General features: G+C 39.7%; 1 protein-coding gene, 1 long non-coding RNA gene and 1 pseudogene across 2 annotated transcripts; 1 reads left to right on the forward strand and 2 right to left on the reverse strand.

The window, feature by feature from the left end:
- Positions 1-839: 839 nt before the first annotated feature.
- Positions 840-2,527, forward strand: LOC129854243 (uncharacterized). Its single transcript, XR_008759286.1, has 2 exons — positions 840-1,341; positions 1,868-2,527. It is a non-coding gene; the product is annotated as an uncharacterized LOC129854243 (long non-coding RNA).
- Positions 2,505-7,027, reverse strand: LOC129854242 (dynein axonemal assembly factor 4-like; annotated as a pseudogene).
- Positions 7,028-7,251: 224 nt separating this feature from the next.
- Positions 7,252-14,724, reverse strand: LOC129854240 (pygopus homolog 1-like). The gene is made up of 3 exons (XM_055921051.1): positions 14,558-14,724; positions 11,722-11,807; positions 7,252-11,464 (listed from the first exon to the last, which is right to left on the reverse strand). Exons 1-3 carry the CDS (start codon positions 14,604-14,606, stop codon positions 10,274-10,276), a joined length of 1,326 nt encoding a protein of 441 aa, XP_055777026.1. The 5' UTR covers positions 14,607-14,724; the 3' UTR covers positions 7,252-10,273.
- Between the last annotated feature and the right edge of the window lie 988 nt (positions 14,725-15,712).

Here is a 15,712-nt window from a genome sequence, read left to right on the forward strand (position 1 = left end):
AGGAAATCATAAGCTCTATGACAACTGATACAGATGCGCAGCATGTAACTGGAGAGGTAGGTTGATGTCTAAATAAGCAGGGATACACTGAAATGTGTTTTGTCAAATTAGCCAAACTTTGGATGGTTTAGGCATACCACTCCAAATAATGGTGTGTTTACATTGACTCGCGATGAGTGGAAGAGGGTCCATTTGGAGAGAAATGGTAGGTACAATATTTGGTTAGTAGAGAACCTACTGAGTCTTTTGCGCCTCATTTTAGCTTAGACAGTAAACGTTTTCCTCTACAGTGATGCAGTTCACTGTATATGGAATACATATTGAACTGTATCACTGTAGAGGAAAAAGTGAACTGCATTGCTGGCTATGTTTTGTTGCATTGGTAAATAGTCACAAACTCTTAATTATCAAATAATTCGTATTTATTAGCAAACGATAATAAGACAACTGCTGGGTACAGCACATAATGGGTTCACAGAACTAGGATAAGACGAGGCTTTACGCCACTAGAGGGTGCTACTAGGACAAGACACGTGAGGCTATAGTCATCCAGGAATACAGCTCAAGCAAACTGGAAATAAATTGAAACCGTGATAGGATCTGTAAGAACCAAGAAAAACTTGTAAGCATAGCACCAGTCCTATACATAATATACAATTACATATTAAAAACGTAACATTCTTTATCTTATATAGAGTAGTAATTATCTTTAGTTACGATTTTCTGATGTAGTTATAACAATTTTTACATTATGCACTATGGCTATGCAAAGCTGCAAAAAAATCATACAGATACCGTTTTACCGCAGACTTTTGTTTTGGAGAAAAAAGGTCGAACCGGAAGTCTTAATGTTGCCGCCGGGGCGCGAATGCCGCTGTCATGACGCTAATAACAACACAGACCTTTGCGAAACTGAACAACTTGTAACATGACGAGGGGGAATTGTAGATTTAATTTTGAGCTTGCATGAAATGAGCACATGTCGTTTGCAAAAGTTGGAAACTACAACTCCCAATATGATATGGTTTCTGGATCACGTGATTGACCAGCTGAGAAATATATGCGTGATGTAAACAAACATACTAAACTCATGATTTTAGTCTACTGCAATGAATATATGTCAATGGGTTGGCTTTATTCAATACGCCCACCTTTATGTAAGGTTTGTATAATAATACACACAAGGCTTAGAATGAAGAGAAATTAAGCAAGGAGGTTGATCCTTCCGATCTAGTACATTTACTTCAACTGTCGCGTCAAAACCGTTGCAAAGGAGGGTAGCTACGGTAACCAACATCCTGAATCCATGACAGGTATTGTCCTCACCAACCAACTATCAAGGTAAGTCTTACTTTAGGAGTTTACAAAGTTTGTCTGAACCTTGTAATGTTTCGTAAAACAGGGTTTCCAAACTCGGGGAATGAATGAATGAATATGAATGGCTTATTTGCTACATTAGGTTTATTTGAATGAATAGAAGTTTCGTAATGCTCAGGTTGTTATGATATAATTACGATACGTGACATCCCCGCAACGTTGACAAAAAAACCCACTTTATATCGGAGATGGCTATACATATTCATGAATGAGGCTAGTTGCATAACATCTCTACATTGAATACTGTCGGACGACGGCAACAACCCTCATCGACTATTTTTTTAAAGTATTAAAATAATGAGATGTATCTATCAACCGATCAAAAAAAAAGGATAGGCGTGCTGGTTTTTGGACAACGACTCCTATTGTTAGGGCGGAGAGACCGGTATCTTAGTATTCATAATCTTTGTTATATTTTGCGAAAACCGAGATTGGGAAACCCTGGACTATTTGATATTTATGTTTTATTTGTCATCACCTAACCTTCTAGGTAGACTTTTGCCAATGCCTACCAATGTCGGTTCCCCAACAGCAGGAACAAAGCAGAGTCCTGTGTGTAAACCCTGGGAATCCTGTTTTCTCATGTATGATGACCCCAGTGGTTAAAGACAATTCTCCTGTGCCATGGGCAAAGCCTCCAAGCCCCTTCTACAAGACCACCTCAAGTGACTATGGTGTTAGTCCTCCAACATTTGAATCATCACCCTGTACCTACCACCCACTTTCAAAGAATCACAGAAGACCTTGGGAACTGTGGGATGTTACGTGACAATGCCTTCAATACAAGTCTTGATCGAAGCAGGGTATATGACTGCCCTAATTTGCAAAACACTATCTGATTTGATTGACATGGTATACCATTGTCTTAGTGTTGATTAAACTACCTGGTGGACCTTCATTGACAATGATTGGTGTCCTGAAAACACATAAAAGCTGTACATTTAAGTTCTACAATATGCATGTTGTATCATTCTACATACAAAGTAAAGCATATTTTTTACTTGCACTTATGTTATGTGACATTATACATATATATATATTTTTTATTGTATCACTATAAACACATTGAACAGGTGGGCTATCAGCATTCATTTTAAAGTGTTCCTCATTGCAAAAAAATATACAAATGTATTAAACATGTATTTATTCATTCGGGACAGGGTGCACTCCCTTGGATGATTTGTCTGATTTTGTGTATCAGCTTGTAGAGTTTCATTTTTGAGTATCAATCTTCAAAGCAGCCTGGTAATCTTGAAGACCTATGACAATATTTCCAAGGAATAAAAAACGTTTAGCTGACTGCACAGGCCATGGTAGGGATAGTCTGCTAAACCAGCTGTCCCTACTTCCTAGCCTAGGATATCCACATCTGCATTATTTCAGTCACAAGGCGACAGTAGGCTTTTCATTCTGGGCAGAAGAAACAAAATATAATCTAAAAATAAATTATGTTTAACCTTTAACTAGGCAAGTCAGTAAAGAACAGATTCTTATTTACAATGATGACCTACACCAGCCAAACCCAGACGACACTGGGCCAATTGTGCGCCACCCTATGGGACTCCCAATAGGGTGGCGTGATACAGCCTGGATTCGAACCAGGGTGTCTGTTGTGACACCCCTAGCACTGAGATGTAGTGCCTTACGCTTCGAACACACCGACTGCGTCATTGCATCACTGCTGCATAACATTTTGCGCAGCTAGGCAACTATACTGATGCAGGTACCTTTTGCAAATGGTCGCATGCGGTTGGACACATGGAGGAGAGAATCATTTTCGCAGTATCCTCAAAACCGTGTCTTTTTGACACAACTGCTGACAGCTACAGGGACATAAACACAAAAAATGCTGCTTGGAGACAAGTGTCCACGATAGTAGGATTGCCAGGTCAGTTTAGTAGTGAGCTTGTGCTAGATGTGGCTAGTTAGCGTTAGCTAGCTTTCGGCGGGGCTGGTCCCGGCCCAACAGCGCGTTCAAGACCACCTTCCTCAACGTTGGTCTCATTGTTGAAAGAGCCTACTCTGCCTATCTTGACTATTTATTATTGCATTTCGCTCCAAAACTGCATTTTGGAGGGAAATTATATTATAGGCTCTCACAATTAATTTGAGGATGTCATCGAATAAATAATATACTTGGCAAATAAATAAATAAAAAATTGAAAGAAATTATGCAATCAAACTGTTTTTATGTAATCCCAAATTTTTACTGAATGTGTGAAGAAAAAAAATCTACATTCATATTTTGCTACTTTCTGTCAAGTCCACTCATCGAACGTATGCACCACACAGAACGCACTGCAACTGCCTCTGCAACGCAATGCTGCAAGGCAAATGCAGCGTTCCATTGGAAATGAATGTACTTCTGGTGTATCGAAACGCAATGACACAGTCGGTGTGTTCGAAGTGTTAGACCGCTGCGCCACTACGGAGCCCAATGTGGAACTTTGTTTAAATCTGTAGAAAAAGTCAAAAGGTGCTATAACTAAACTAAATTGTTAAAGTATTCTCTTTTTTGCATTTCACATGTCCAAGTATGAATGACAAAATAGACAAAATTGAGAGTTCCAAGGGGAGCCATGTATCTTTGAGGCTTGAGAAATGCCCTTGTTGTCGTTGCACAGACCTTCAGTATAGAACTCCAGTTCACAAGAAGCTGTGCCTCGTCTTACATGGGCTCTTGTCCTGGCACCTGCATTGCCAGCCACGGGTGGCGTCAACAGATCAAGTGCCTGCAATGAAAGATTGTGGGTATGAAGAACCATTGTAATGTCATGTTCTATACAACCATCGCTTTTACCAATGCTGTTGACTAAAAGAAAACATTTACACAAGAAAGATGAATACTGACCCAAGAGGAATCCTCAATGGCTTTATGAAGATTCCTTAGTTTCAAGTGACAAGGAGCACGGTTTGAATATATGGCAGAAATCTTTCTGTTAAGCTTCATGGCAAGGCTGTAAGCATTGATCGCCGCCAAGTAGTTACCTGTTGCAAACAATTTGCTGAAAAACATGGAGGGAAGACATTTAATATTAACACTACTTAATTGTTTGATGATCACTGATTTTGACAAGATTAGCCTACTTACTCTCCTTTAACCAGTCAGGGTTCCTCTCTTCTTCTGTCAGGTCCTTCAGCTCTGCCAGGTCTGCATGTATTGCCCTTCTGGCCTCTGCCTGCTTCTGAAGCCACTGTTCCAAAGAGAAAATGTATATTATTGGGTTGGCTTGATAAAATGTATAAATTAAATACATGATGCTACTTCCCAATATGGAACCGAGAATGGACAAACGCATCCCGTGTCCATAGTAAAGACAAAGCAATTAATACCCATACTTAAAGGGCAATTCCACCACTTTTCATTATCTCCGGCAGAATACCAGTGTTTACATATGTGGAATTGGTGCATTTCTACATTTCTAAGTGAAAATGTTCTACCTGACGACATAATCAAAAGTTAAAACATTTTAAAACAGGGATTTTCAAACACTGCGATTCACAGTGACTTGGGGAGCAAGAATTTGTCTTTTAATCCTACCCTGTGATGTCACAGAGAAGCATTTTTTAGGACCGTTCTTATTATCTTTTTAACCACAGATCATAGAAACGTGCTGTTTTAACATACAGTATGTAGACACTGGTATGGTGCTGCAGATAATGGATATGAGGTCGAAAAGTGGCGGAATTGCCCTTTAATAAACCACAGTTCCAAAGATTCACTGATGAAAAAACCTGGCTAATACTTGAAAGTGGAAAGGGAAAAGATGAGTTTACACCTCTTCCTCCTCTGGTACTCTTGATTCTCGTAGGGCCGTGGGAAACACTCGTGGTGTGAACTTGATTTGAATGTTGCCTGTGGATCTTGGAGCTGGCAAATTCACCTGTTTTTTCTTGCTGATTGATTGAACACTGTTTTTCTGATCTATGTAAGAAACAAGCAGATGATATTCATTACGGAATACTCAACCAATCAACAAAGTTATGATTGCAGAATGTACAATTTGATTGTACCAGAGTTTTATTTACCTTGCTTGACCTTGCATCGGTCTGATGTTCTGGGTACATGTATCTTTTCCGATTTGCTTTGTTTGTCAACCTTGATTCTCTGACTTTTTAGCTTTAGTTGGGCTATTTGCCCCTGCTTCAGTTTCCATGCCTCCAACTCTGCTGTTGCTTTCTCATATTCATCATCCTTCATTTTCTGGATCCTGGCTCTCCCCCTTCAAGCTGAAAATATAATATAACTGAAAATTAAGATGTATTCTTAGCACAAATTACACAGAATATATTTGACAAGTGTATCTCACCATCATCATGGTCTCCAGTGCATATTTCCTTTCTTCTTGTGTTTTTGTAGCTTTGGCTTTCGACTCAGCAGCAAGCTTTATCTGGCCTTTCAGGAGTGCTCTATCCCTGATCTCTCTCAATTTGTCTTTGTCATCTAAAACAGATAAACACAAGATCATTATAATATCTTCTTTGTTGAATAATACTAATCAGGGTCAAATGTAATACATACAATTAAGTTGTAAAATACTGTGACTACTTTGCATAATGTATTGCAGCTAATTTATACCCATGTCCATGGCGTTGTTGAATAGTTGTTTCTGTTTGGCTTTAAGGGCGTTCTAGAGCGTGCATAATTTCCCTATAAGGCACGGTATATCAGCAGGGTAGAATTCAATGGCTTTAGTTCCTTCTACATTGTTCTATGTTGGAGCTGCTTTTGAAAGTAAAAGTCGAATTGCTGAATTCGATTTCAATAATAGCATGCTAAAACTAATGGTTTGGTTAGCTAAAGTAGAAAGTCTATTTGTGTGGTTACCAAGGCAACTACTGTAGCTAGCCTATGTAGTAAACTTGCTAGCTACTTCAGTTGATGTTGAACACATTTCCAGCAAAAGTATAGCCATGGTATAAAAGGGATATCAACTCGGGGCTCTCAATGCGTTCTCTGGAAAATAATGCAACTCCTTGGAAGGTTTATTCCACTCCGCTAAAGGGTCTTCCATGTCATTTATTATTTTAAAATACATAGCCCATCGTCGATTAACGCTTACATAGCTAACTAGACTAATATCTATATTGCTGTTAGATAATGAATTACTATTAGTAATCACAAGGTGCTCCCACAATCTCCTTTTTCTGCAATGTGAAAACTGAAACTCCATTTCCAATTTTTGCTGTGCTTTTGTCATCATCTATCGGCTCAAACAGGAAGGCTTCAAATAAAAACGGGGGAAATGTACCTAAATTAAGGAGGCAAACCAAATAAAAATGGGGGAAAATGTACCTAAAATGAAGGACACAAACCAAAGCAATTGACCAGATACTACTGTTGACAACATTTAGATAGGTAACGTTAGCTAGCTAGCTTTAGAGTGTTTCCCCAAAACTTTTACCTTCAGATATTCGTCTGTTGAAAATATGTCTACTTTCCCAACCTTTACTCCTTTTAATGGTACATTTATGTAAACAATCGTTTCTGTCTGTGTCCATGTGTAATCTTTGACAATCAAAGGCATTTCAAACCAATTGTATAGTTAACTTTGATTTGCTAAATTGTTGTGTGGTGGTAGTAGCTACAACATTGTTGCGGGTTGCCAAGGAAGAAATAAAGTTGTTTCCGGGAACGATTGGTGTACTTCCTGTCTCAAAGTTTGGCCCCAGTTAAAGGGCCACTGCCAGGCCAGCCTACATTCAGATCCTAGAGCCCAGCTGGACTTGAAGGGTTGAAGCAAAGAATATCTGATAGTTCTAAATGTTCTGATGTCGTGTTCCTAGTGCTCTAAGGGGCTATTTTTGAAGGTCTGTTTTGAAGGTATAAATCTGATAGCCCAAAATGTTCAACACATAAAAGCGAAGACACGATTTCAAAGTTGTTTTTTATTAAAATAAGTTATACAATAAAATGTTTGTCAATTTAGAAAAAAAGTTTGTGGAATCTGTACTATTACTGCACACATTCATTGTAAGGAACAGAATACAAAACAAATTAAGCTATGGGTCATTGAAGAAATTAAACCAAATTGTTCATGCTACAGAGGCACATATCTAATCTACTACCAGACCTCACAATTGAGTCCTGTTTGACATTTTTTTTTTTTATATACCTCTGCATAATTTTCATAAAACCACAATAACATTGTTGTAACTATGAGTGAAATTAACATTTGATATCATGTACCGGTACATTCAATATCCTAAAGGTAATATAATAAGGTGCTCATCTGAAAATTCTATCCTTTTTGGTGGCCAATCGATGTAGGAAAAGTACAAATAGTTCATGTGCATGTATAATGAGCATACAGGTTATTCATACATTACATTTACTAATAATCAACATTTTAAACTGTCAAGAAAATAAGGCATCTGCTGTCCATCATCTAGTATGAAAAAATTAACTTAAATCAAGCTAACTGCACTGTGCTTCTGAAATGAAATAACATTTTGATACATGACCATTTTTGTCTTAAATCGAATAAAACTGGATTCAAAACCATTATCAAGTCATTAGGAATGGGGTAATAATATATTATTCCTATAAACATTATCAATATTTTGATCACACAATATTCAGCTACATCACAAATGGCTAATAAATTAACAGTCAACAACATACAAATGCAGTTTTTTCACTTGATATATTAAGCAAAATATCTGGAAGTGATGATGTATCAAAACACTTGTAAGGCTGTTGATCCTGATGTTAGCACTGAATCAACAGTAAATATTAACTGCTTGTTCATACCAGTTCAAAAAGGAAGCAAACATTGATACAATTACATTATACAAAATTGAGCACAGTACTGTATACATTCACAATGCCACATTGAGTAGTTTTAAAAAGTTGTTGAGTAGTTTTGATCAATAGTTTTGATTTGTTTTATAGAAGATTTAAAAAAATATTTTTTTTATGACTGATAATATGAAAACAAATTTCTGAACAATATCAACTACGAATATTTATGTCTGATGGGCCGAAGCCTAACTTGAGCAATGTGCTCCCATAGAAAGTAGGCGGGATAAATTTGTTTAGAAATTTGGAAAATAGTTGAATCACCAAAATATTGCAATATTGAACTTAATGAAAAGTTCTCCAAACAGTAAGACAAATCTACATGAGAAAAGCAAACAATTAAAAAATATATTTAGTTTACTTTAAACTAGCAAAAATGGAAGCCATGCTTGAAACTATAATTTGACAAAGAAGTTTTATTTTGAACCAAGGTTATTTTCCCTTTATACAGTAGGCATGTCTCTTATTACTAATTATCATATTATTTTACCTTTCCTAAAATGAAAACAAAATATAAAGAAATGTTGATTTAAATGCATCATGTTGGCGCAAAAATAATACAATTAGAGCAAAGCAAAGTGCACACATACTAAAAACATATTTTTAGAGTATAACATGTCTTTTATATAATAGGTTCATTTTAATTAGCTTAATCTGCATAATGTTTTACAAACAAAATTCATTAAGGCTCTAAATACATTCAATATCAACAGTTTGAAAAACACACATGGATCGTTCCACGAAATTAGTGCCTTTTGCGTCCCTTTGATATTTTCATTCGAAATTGTGCACCAATATTGAATTTTAAAAGCCTGTTATATTCAAAGTGCCCTTTAATATAAACCACATGGAGAATTCAACAAATCCGATTTTTAATATGAATAAAGACTTGCTAAAGTGCCAAAATGTTGACATGTTCCTCCGTGCACTCTCTGACCCTAAGATTTATCCAAGTTGTAAACCCCTAGTTATTTTGTTGCTTTGACAAAGTCATTTCTGAAGATTATTTATTTAATGTGATTGGTGATTAATTTTAAAGTAAAAAAAAAACCTGGCCCTCATTTTAAGGTCAACCCTGTTACGTGAACTGAACTTTTGTTCTAATATTGTGAAACGATTCCTTGGGATTTTTTTTAAAACAAAATAAACATTGAACATCTAATAGCCAAATCCTAGTGTAAAAGCAGGTGAGCTGGTTCTACTCTTTTTAACCATTGTCTGGTGTTTTGTGGTGGAAAACTGAGTGGGTCGAGCATAACACGTCAACCCTGTTACCCATAGATAGATTAGACAGGCTAAAAATGTTTGAACATTTCTACTTTTTTTAAAGCTTGCATTCAATTGCCCCTCACTGTTGCACACACAACATCCATTTCCCCTGTCACGAGGGGATTTATGGCTGATTTTAAGATGACATCTTCAACCCTGTTACTGTCAAACATTTTTTTTCTCACGAAGTTATACATCTCAAAAGGCATAACATTTGTGGAATGACCACATGTATCAAATCATTTCTAAAAAATGTATCAGATCCAATTCTGGTTGTATAGCATACAGTACAGGTGTATGGCTTTAGAACACCATTCCAGCTGTGACTATCAACTTTTTGGGAAACAATCATACTGCTCAAAATCTGTCAAACTATAACAGCAGTTGCAAAACATATCTGATTAAAACGTTGAATATGTTTGCATCCGTCAATCAGTTAACCTTTCCAGATAGCTTACTCATACTGATGTTGTAATAACTTAAATAAACTATAGGCCAGGAAAGTTGAGAGGAACAGTAAGGACCTCGTTAAGAAAATGACATTATTGTGGTCAACATGGCCAATGGTACCTGCCCAATAATAGGGAATAGATATGACATTAAACAGAACTTCAGTCTAGCTTTTGCATCGGTCTAAGCACGGGACAGAAACTGCTATCCAAATTATACCAAATGTCAAATAAAACAACAAAATGGTAAAAATGTAAACCTTTGTAAACCCTATGTAAAAACGTAAGGAAAAATCACCTACAAAGGAAGCATACCAAAGAAAATGACCAGTGTAAGATAGAATAATTTTACTGACAGACCATATTCATGACCATATCACTCGCTGTTAACTGTTGGCTGCTGCCCTGTTACCTCCTTTGTTCTATGGAGCTGCGCCCCTTTCTCCTCCATGCAGATGTCACAGCCCCACACTGCCGACATCTCTGCTGTCAACAGGTTATAAGCTGTCTCAGTCATTCCAGTACAAACCCTGTGGAACCATTTTTGACATGAGGCCTCACACAGGATAGCTTCCTGGTCATCATTCACTTCATTCAGGCATACTCCACATGGAAACACAGGCTCCATGGAGGAGTGGCTAGGCCTGTTGGGATGCATCAGTGTCTTATTGATGGCCACACCACCACCTCCATTGCTTCTACTCCTCTCCAGGGGGGCTGCCTCCATGTGCCTGCCTGACTGTGGGGACTTCTTCAGAGAATCATTATTGGGGTGGATGATGCCGTTGATTTTCTCTGTGGTGTTAGGCTGACCTGCACCCTGACAGACCAGGGCGGCTCTATTTTTTGATTTCAGGTCGACAGAGTTTTTCTGACCCATGATCTCCTCTGAGCCATGGCTTTGTTTCTGTGGAGATGTGTTCTGGGATGTACTTTTGCTTGACACCACCTCACTCATGTCCTGTTTAGGTGGAGGTGTATTGGACTGGGTAAATCTGTTGTTTTGCTGCTGCCGAGTAAAACCAGGAATAGGGTCCATGCCGGGTTGGGGAGGTGGATTCCCAATTGGATTGACTGCTGATCTAAAGCTCGGGCCCATGTCAGGAGAAGTGCTTTGGGTCACATTATGCAGATGCACCTGATTCAAGTTGTCATGGGGACCTGGTCTAAAAGGCTGATTGGGTGGAAGTGGCATGTTACTGTTGTTGTTGCTTAATGGTGGATGGTTACCGTAATTGGGATTTTCATGGTAACCATAGTTAAAGTCAGGGGGTCGATTGAACCCCATTCCCATTTGAGTCTGGGCAAAAGGGTGGAGCTGGTTTCGTATCTGGTAGGGACCCCTGTAAGAAGATGGCATCCTATTTGGCATGAGGTGGTCCATCCTGGGCAGGCCATAGCCACTGCAGCCAGGGTAGTGCGGGTGGCCAAAATATGGGTTCCCAGAGGACAGAGGCTTGAAAGATGGTGTGTTGTAGTTGTCATCAAAAGGATTGGTAGCCACTAGGTGGTCGGCACTTTGGTTTGGTGGTGGAGCATACTCAGATAGGGGAGCGAAGGAGGGAGCCTGGGGAAACGCATGAATAGGCAATGATAAAGGTAGTTGATACAAAACTATGCAAGCAGCGTCAAACACTTGACTATCACCAGCCATTCAGAGAACTTCTCAAAAGTTTGATGAATAAGTGAGCAGTATATTCGTTTTGTCTTGATATAGCATTGTTTGACTGAATGAGGTTGGTCAATATCGGAAACCACAAGATTTTCGACCTATAGCAAAGAAAGGGAATCTCAGAAAGTCAGACTATTGTGCTGGTATTTTACCTGTGCGTTCGACTTGCACTTTTTCTTGTCTGAGCTATCCAGCAGAACACCCAGCCCTCCTAGATCATCAAGCCCACCAGCTCTACCTGAGAAAGAAAACCACACAAAACATTATACAGCCACATAAAATGCAGGTTTCCCATTAAACTACAAAGCACACTTTTCAGTCTGACAGACATTGTATAGAAAACTTACTTGTGGCATGCCAATATGTTGAACAACACAGAACTTGTTTAATTTTCTCATGAATGGCTTATTGCCTACACCTTCGTGAAGTCCATGTGCAAGCAGTGTCAGGATTAAATGATAAGAAAGGCTGGCTGCACACTGTTTTCTTGTAGTTTAAATGGTCCAATCTTCTCCATTGAGAAGAATCTAAAATGTTTGGCAGCTTGCTGCACCTATCACGTTGTCCAAGTTGCCCCTATGATATGCGGCAAGCTGTAAATTCTTGTAACCTAAGTATGGTATAGTCAGTATACTTGGTAAACAGAATCAAATTACCAGTACTCAGCTGTAGCCTCCCCTTCTCTCCAGGGTCTATTACCACAATAGATCAATACAGTGGAACTCTGGACCTAACCCTTTTAAAGTAGTGCACTAAATAGGCAATAGGATGCCATTTGGTTCCTAATCCTGGTCTATAGACTTGATGCCTGCCTGGAGTTCCTGACAGCCTCCCAGTCTTCATACATGGTCGATAACCAACATCCTCCTAAAGGCTCCTCAAGGATGGAAAGGTACATTAAAGGCTCAATCACAAAGACGTGTTGGATTGTTATGCCACTACAATTATCTACTGGATCTGGGGGGGTCATACTGGCTTGGTATCTATTATCTACTGGGTCATAGGGGGTCATTCTGGTCTGGTGTCTATTATCTACTGGATATGAATGGGGGTCATACTGACCTGGTATCTATTATCTACTGGGTCAGGGGGGTCATACTGGCCTGGTATCTATTATCTACTGGGTATGGGGGGGGGGGGGGGGGGGGGGGGGGGTCACACTGGCCTGGTATCTATTATCTACTGGGTCTGGGGGGGTCATACTAGCCTGGTATCTATTATCTACTGGGTCTGGGGTGGGGGGGGGGGGGGGGTCATACTGGCCTGGTATCTATTATCTACTGTGTCTGGGGGAAGGGTCATACTGGCCTGGTATCTATTATCTACTGGGTCTGGGGGAGGGGGCATACTGGCCTGGTATCTATTATCTACTGTGTCTGGGGGAGGGGGCATACTGGCCTGGTATCTATTATCTACTGGGTCTGGGGGAGGGGGCATACAGGCCTGGTATCTATCTACTGGGTCTGGGGGGGTCATACTGACCTGGTATCTATTATCCACTGGGTCTGTGGGAGGGGTCATACTGGCCTGGTATCTATTATCTACTGGGGGAGGGGGCATACTGGCCTGGTGTCTATCTACTGGGTCTGGGGGGTCATACTGACCTGGTATCTATTATCTACTGGGTCTGGGGGAGTGGGGCCATACTGGCCTGGTATCTATTATCTACTGGGTCTGGGGGAGTGGGGTCATACTGGCCTGGTATCTATTATCTACTGGGGGGGGGGGGGGGGGGTCATACTGGCCTGGTATCTATTATCTACTGGGGGTGGGGGGTCTCATACTGGCCTGGTATCTATTATCTACTCGGTCTGGGGGAGGGGTCATACTGGCCTGGTATCTATTATCTACTGGGTCTGGGGGAGTGGGGTCATACTGGCCTGGTATCTATTATCTACTGCGTCTGGGGGGTCATACGGGTCTGGTATCTATTATCTACTGGGTCTGGGGGAGGGGGCATACTGACCTGGTATCTATTATCTACTGGGTCTGGGGGAGGGGTCATACTGGCCTGGTATCTATTATCTACTGGGTCTGGGGGAGTGGGGTCATACTGGCCTGGTATCTATTATCTACTGGGTCTGGGGGGTCATACGGGTCTGGTATCTATTATCTACTGGGTCTGGGGGAGTGGGATCATACTGGCCTGGTATCTATTATCTACTGGGGGGGTCATACTGGCCTGGTATCTATTATCTACTGGGTCTGGGGGAGTGGGGCCATACTGACCTGGTATCTATTATCTAACTGGGTCTGGGGGGGGGGGGGGTCATACTGGCCTGGTATCTATTAGCCTATACACACAGCTCTGTAAATATGTCAAACATGTAACAGTTGTTCAATGCTTTTAAAACCACCCACATCTTCATTGGTGGGATAGTTTGTGTAATTGTTATAAAAATAAATCGCAATAAAGCTCTTGTATGATAGCCTACAGTCGTCTACTGGCGCATGTGATTAATGATCATCAATGTTTTCAATTTCTGTAGCCTATATCTTGTTGTTATAAATAATCAGGGCCTACAGTTTATGCAACATAATTTGAGACTTGAGGTAAAACTCAAGTCTCAGACAGTCGGTTAACTAAATTAAAAGACTCGTCAGATTTTGACCGCTGGGATGTCATTTAAATGCACTTCCTATATCGTTCACTGCAATAAGAAAAAGTCAGCTGGCTACATTAAAAAAACATTTGTTTAAAGTTCGTGGCAGTTCCAAATTTGCGAACACATTCCGACAGTGAAAGTTTTGACGAACTTTCCACGTCAGCAAGGTCAATTAGATTTTAATAGTTTACGATATTTTTTTTCAATTTAAAATGCCAGCGCTGTCTATTTATTTTGAGTTTCATTCAATACTTCAAAGGCCTTGAGGTAGGCCGATAAGCTCCTTCAACGTCGTAATTATGGTCGAGACTTGTGTCTCGTGCCCCCACAGACAGCAACATACCACGCGCAGGAAGGGAAAAATATCAAAAACGCGCATTACCTCGGTTTCTTTTGAGCGAGAAGGTATCTTTATCCTGTTCTTTTGACATTACAGAGCTTCTTACATGGCTTAAACATGCATAATTGTGCTGAGAAGGTAACAGTACCCAACCGCTCTCTTCCCCCAGCAGCAATCACAACTATCTGTGTGACGAGGAAAGCTGCAATCGTTTGCAAAGTTTAGGAGGAGCAGATAAATTCAACTTCATGATATCCTGTGTCACGCAGGGAAATTTTTGTTAACATTGTATCATTGTCACATATTTCTCCACGTGGCACATGTTTGGCACTTGTAAAGCACGGTTAATATTAGATTTTGAGAAACGGAACCTTTGTGTGACAGCACAGAACCCCCTCCACATTGGCATGTTGAATGTGTCTACACTGCCGCTCCGTCAGAAGTGTGGGTGTACTGTAATGATGCGACTGGGGCGGAAGCTAATAAATCCAGTCTGGATATTTAGAGGCAATATCTGTCTGTCTAAGAACTGTTTGACGTTTATTACATACTTACCACTCTCTTTGGTTGAGTTTTGCACTATTCATTTTCTGAAGTGATATCTGCTTAGTCATGATAAGGAGTTGCAGCCTAATAGGCCTAACTACTACTCTACACACTTCAAAAGTTGTTTTTACTGTAGGAATAGTCTACAGTATTTACAAAAAGCTTAAATGTTTTACTAAACTAAAATAATAAAGTTGTTGTATAGGCTACACTATAGATTTTTTTTGTTTCTTATCCACAGCCATCTGTGGACACCACGCCATTTTTTTGTAGTTTACAGATCTCTCCAGAAGCACTACTGTCATACACATGGGGTTAAACAATCGATGTATTGACGTTTCTCATCCATTAACAGTAATTAACTGCTGCTTTTTCAGATAAGGGAGGACCAATGATTGGATGGACTGTAATACCTGAATATAACTGAAGATAATGCCAGAGGGGCCTTTAACTGACTACAAGAGGAAGCCTTCAGTCTTCAGTCTCCCAAAGTTCGGTGCGGAAGACGACCATTGTCACAACATGGACCAAAGGACATGACCTTACAAGTGTACATTTCGTTATTTTGATTTCCGAGTAGAAAAACAGAAAGTCAATGTATTTTCTCATTTATTGTGTCAAAGTTGGACATGGAATAATGGAAAACAAATA

The sequence above is a fragment of the Salvelinus fontinalis genome, chromosome 4 (assembly GCF_029448725.1).
Source record: "Salvelinus fontinalis isolate EN_2023a chromosome 4, ASM2944872v1, whole genome shotgun sequence".
NCBI lineage: Eukaryota > Metazoa > Chordata > Actinopteri > Salmoniformes > Salmonidae > Salvelinus > Salvelinus fontinalis.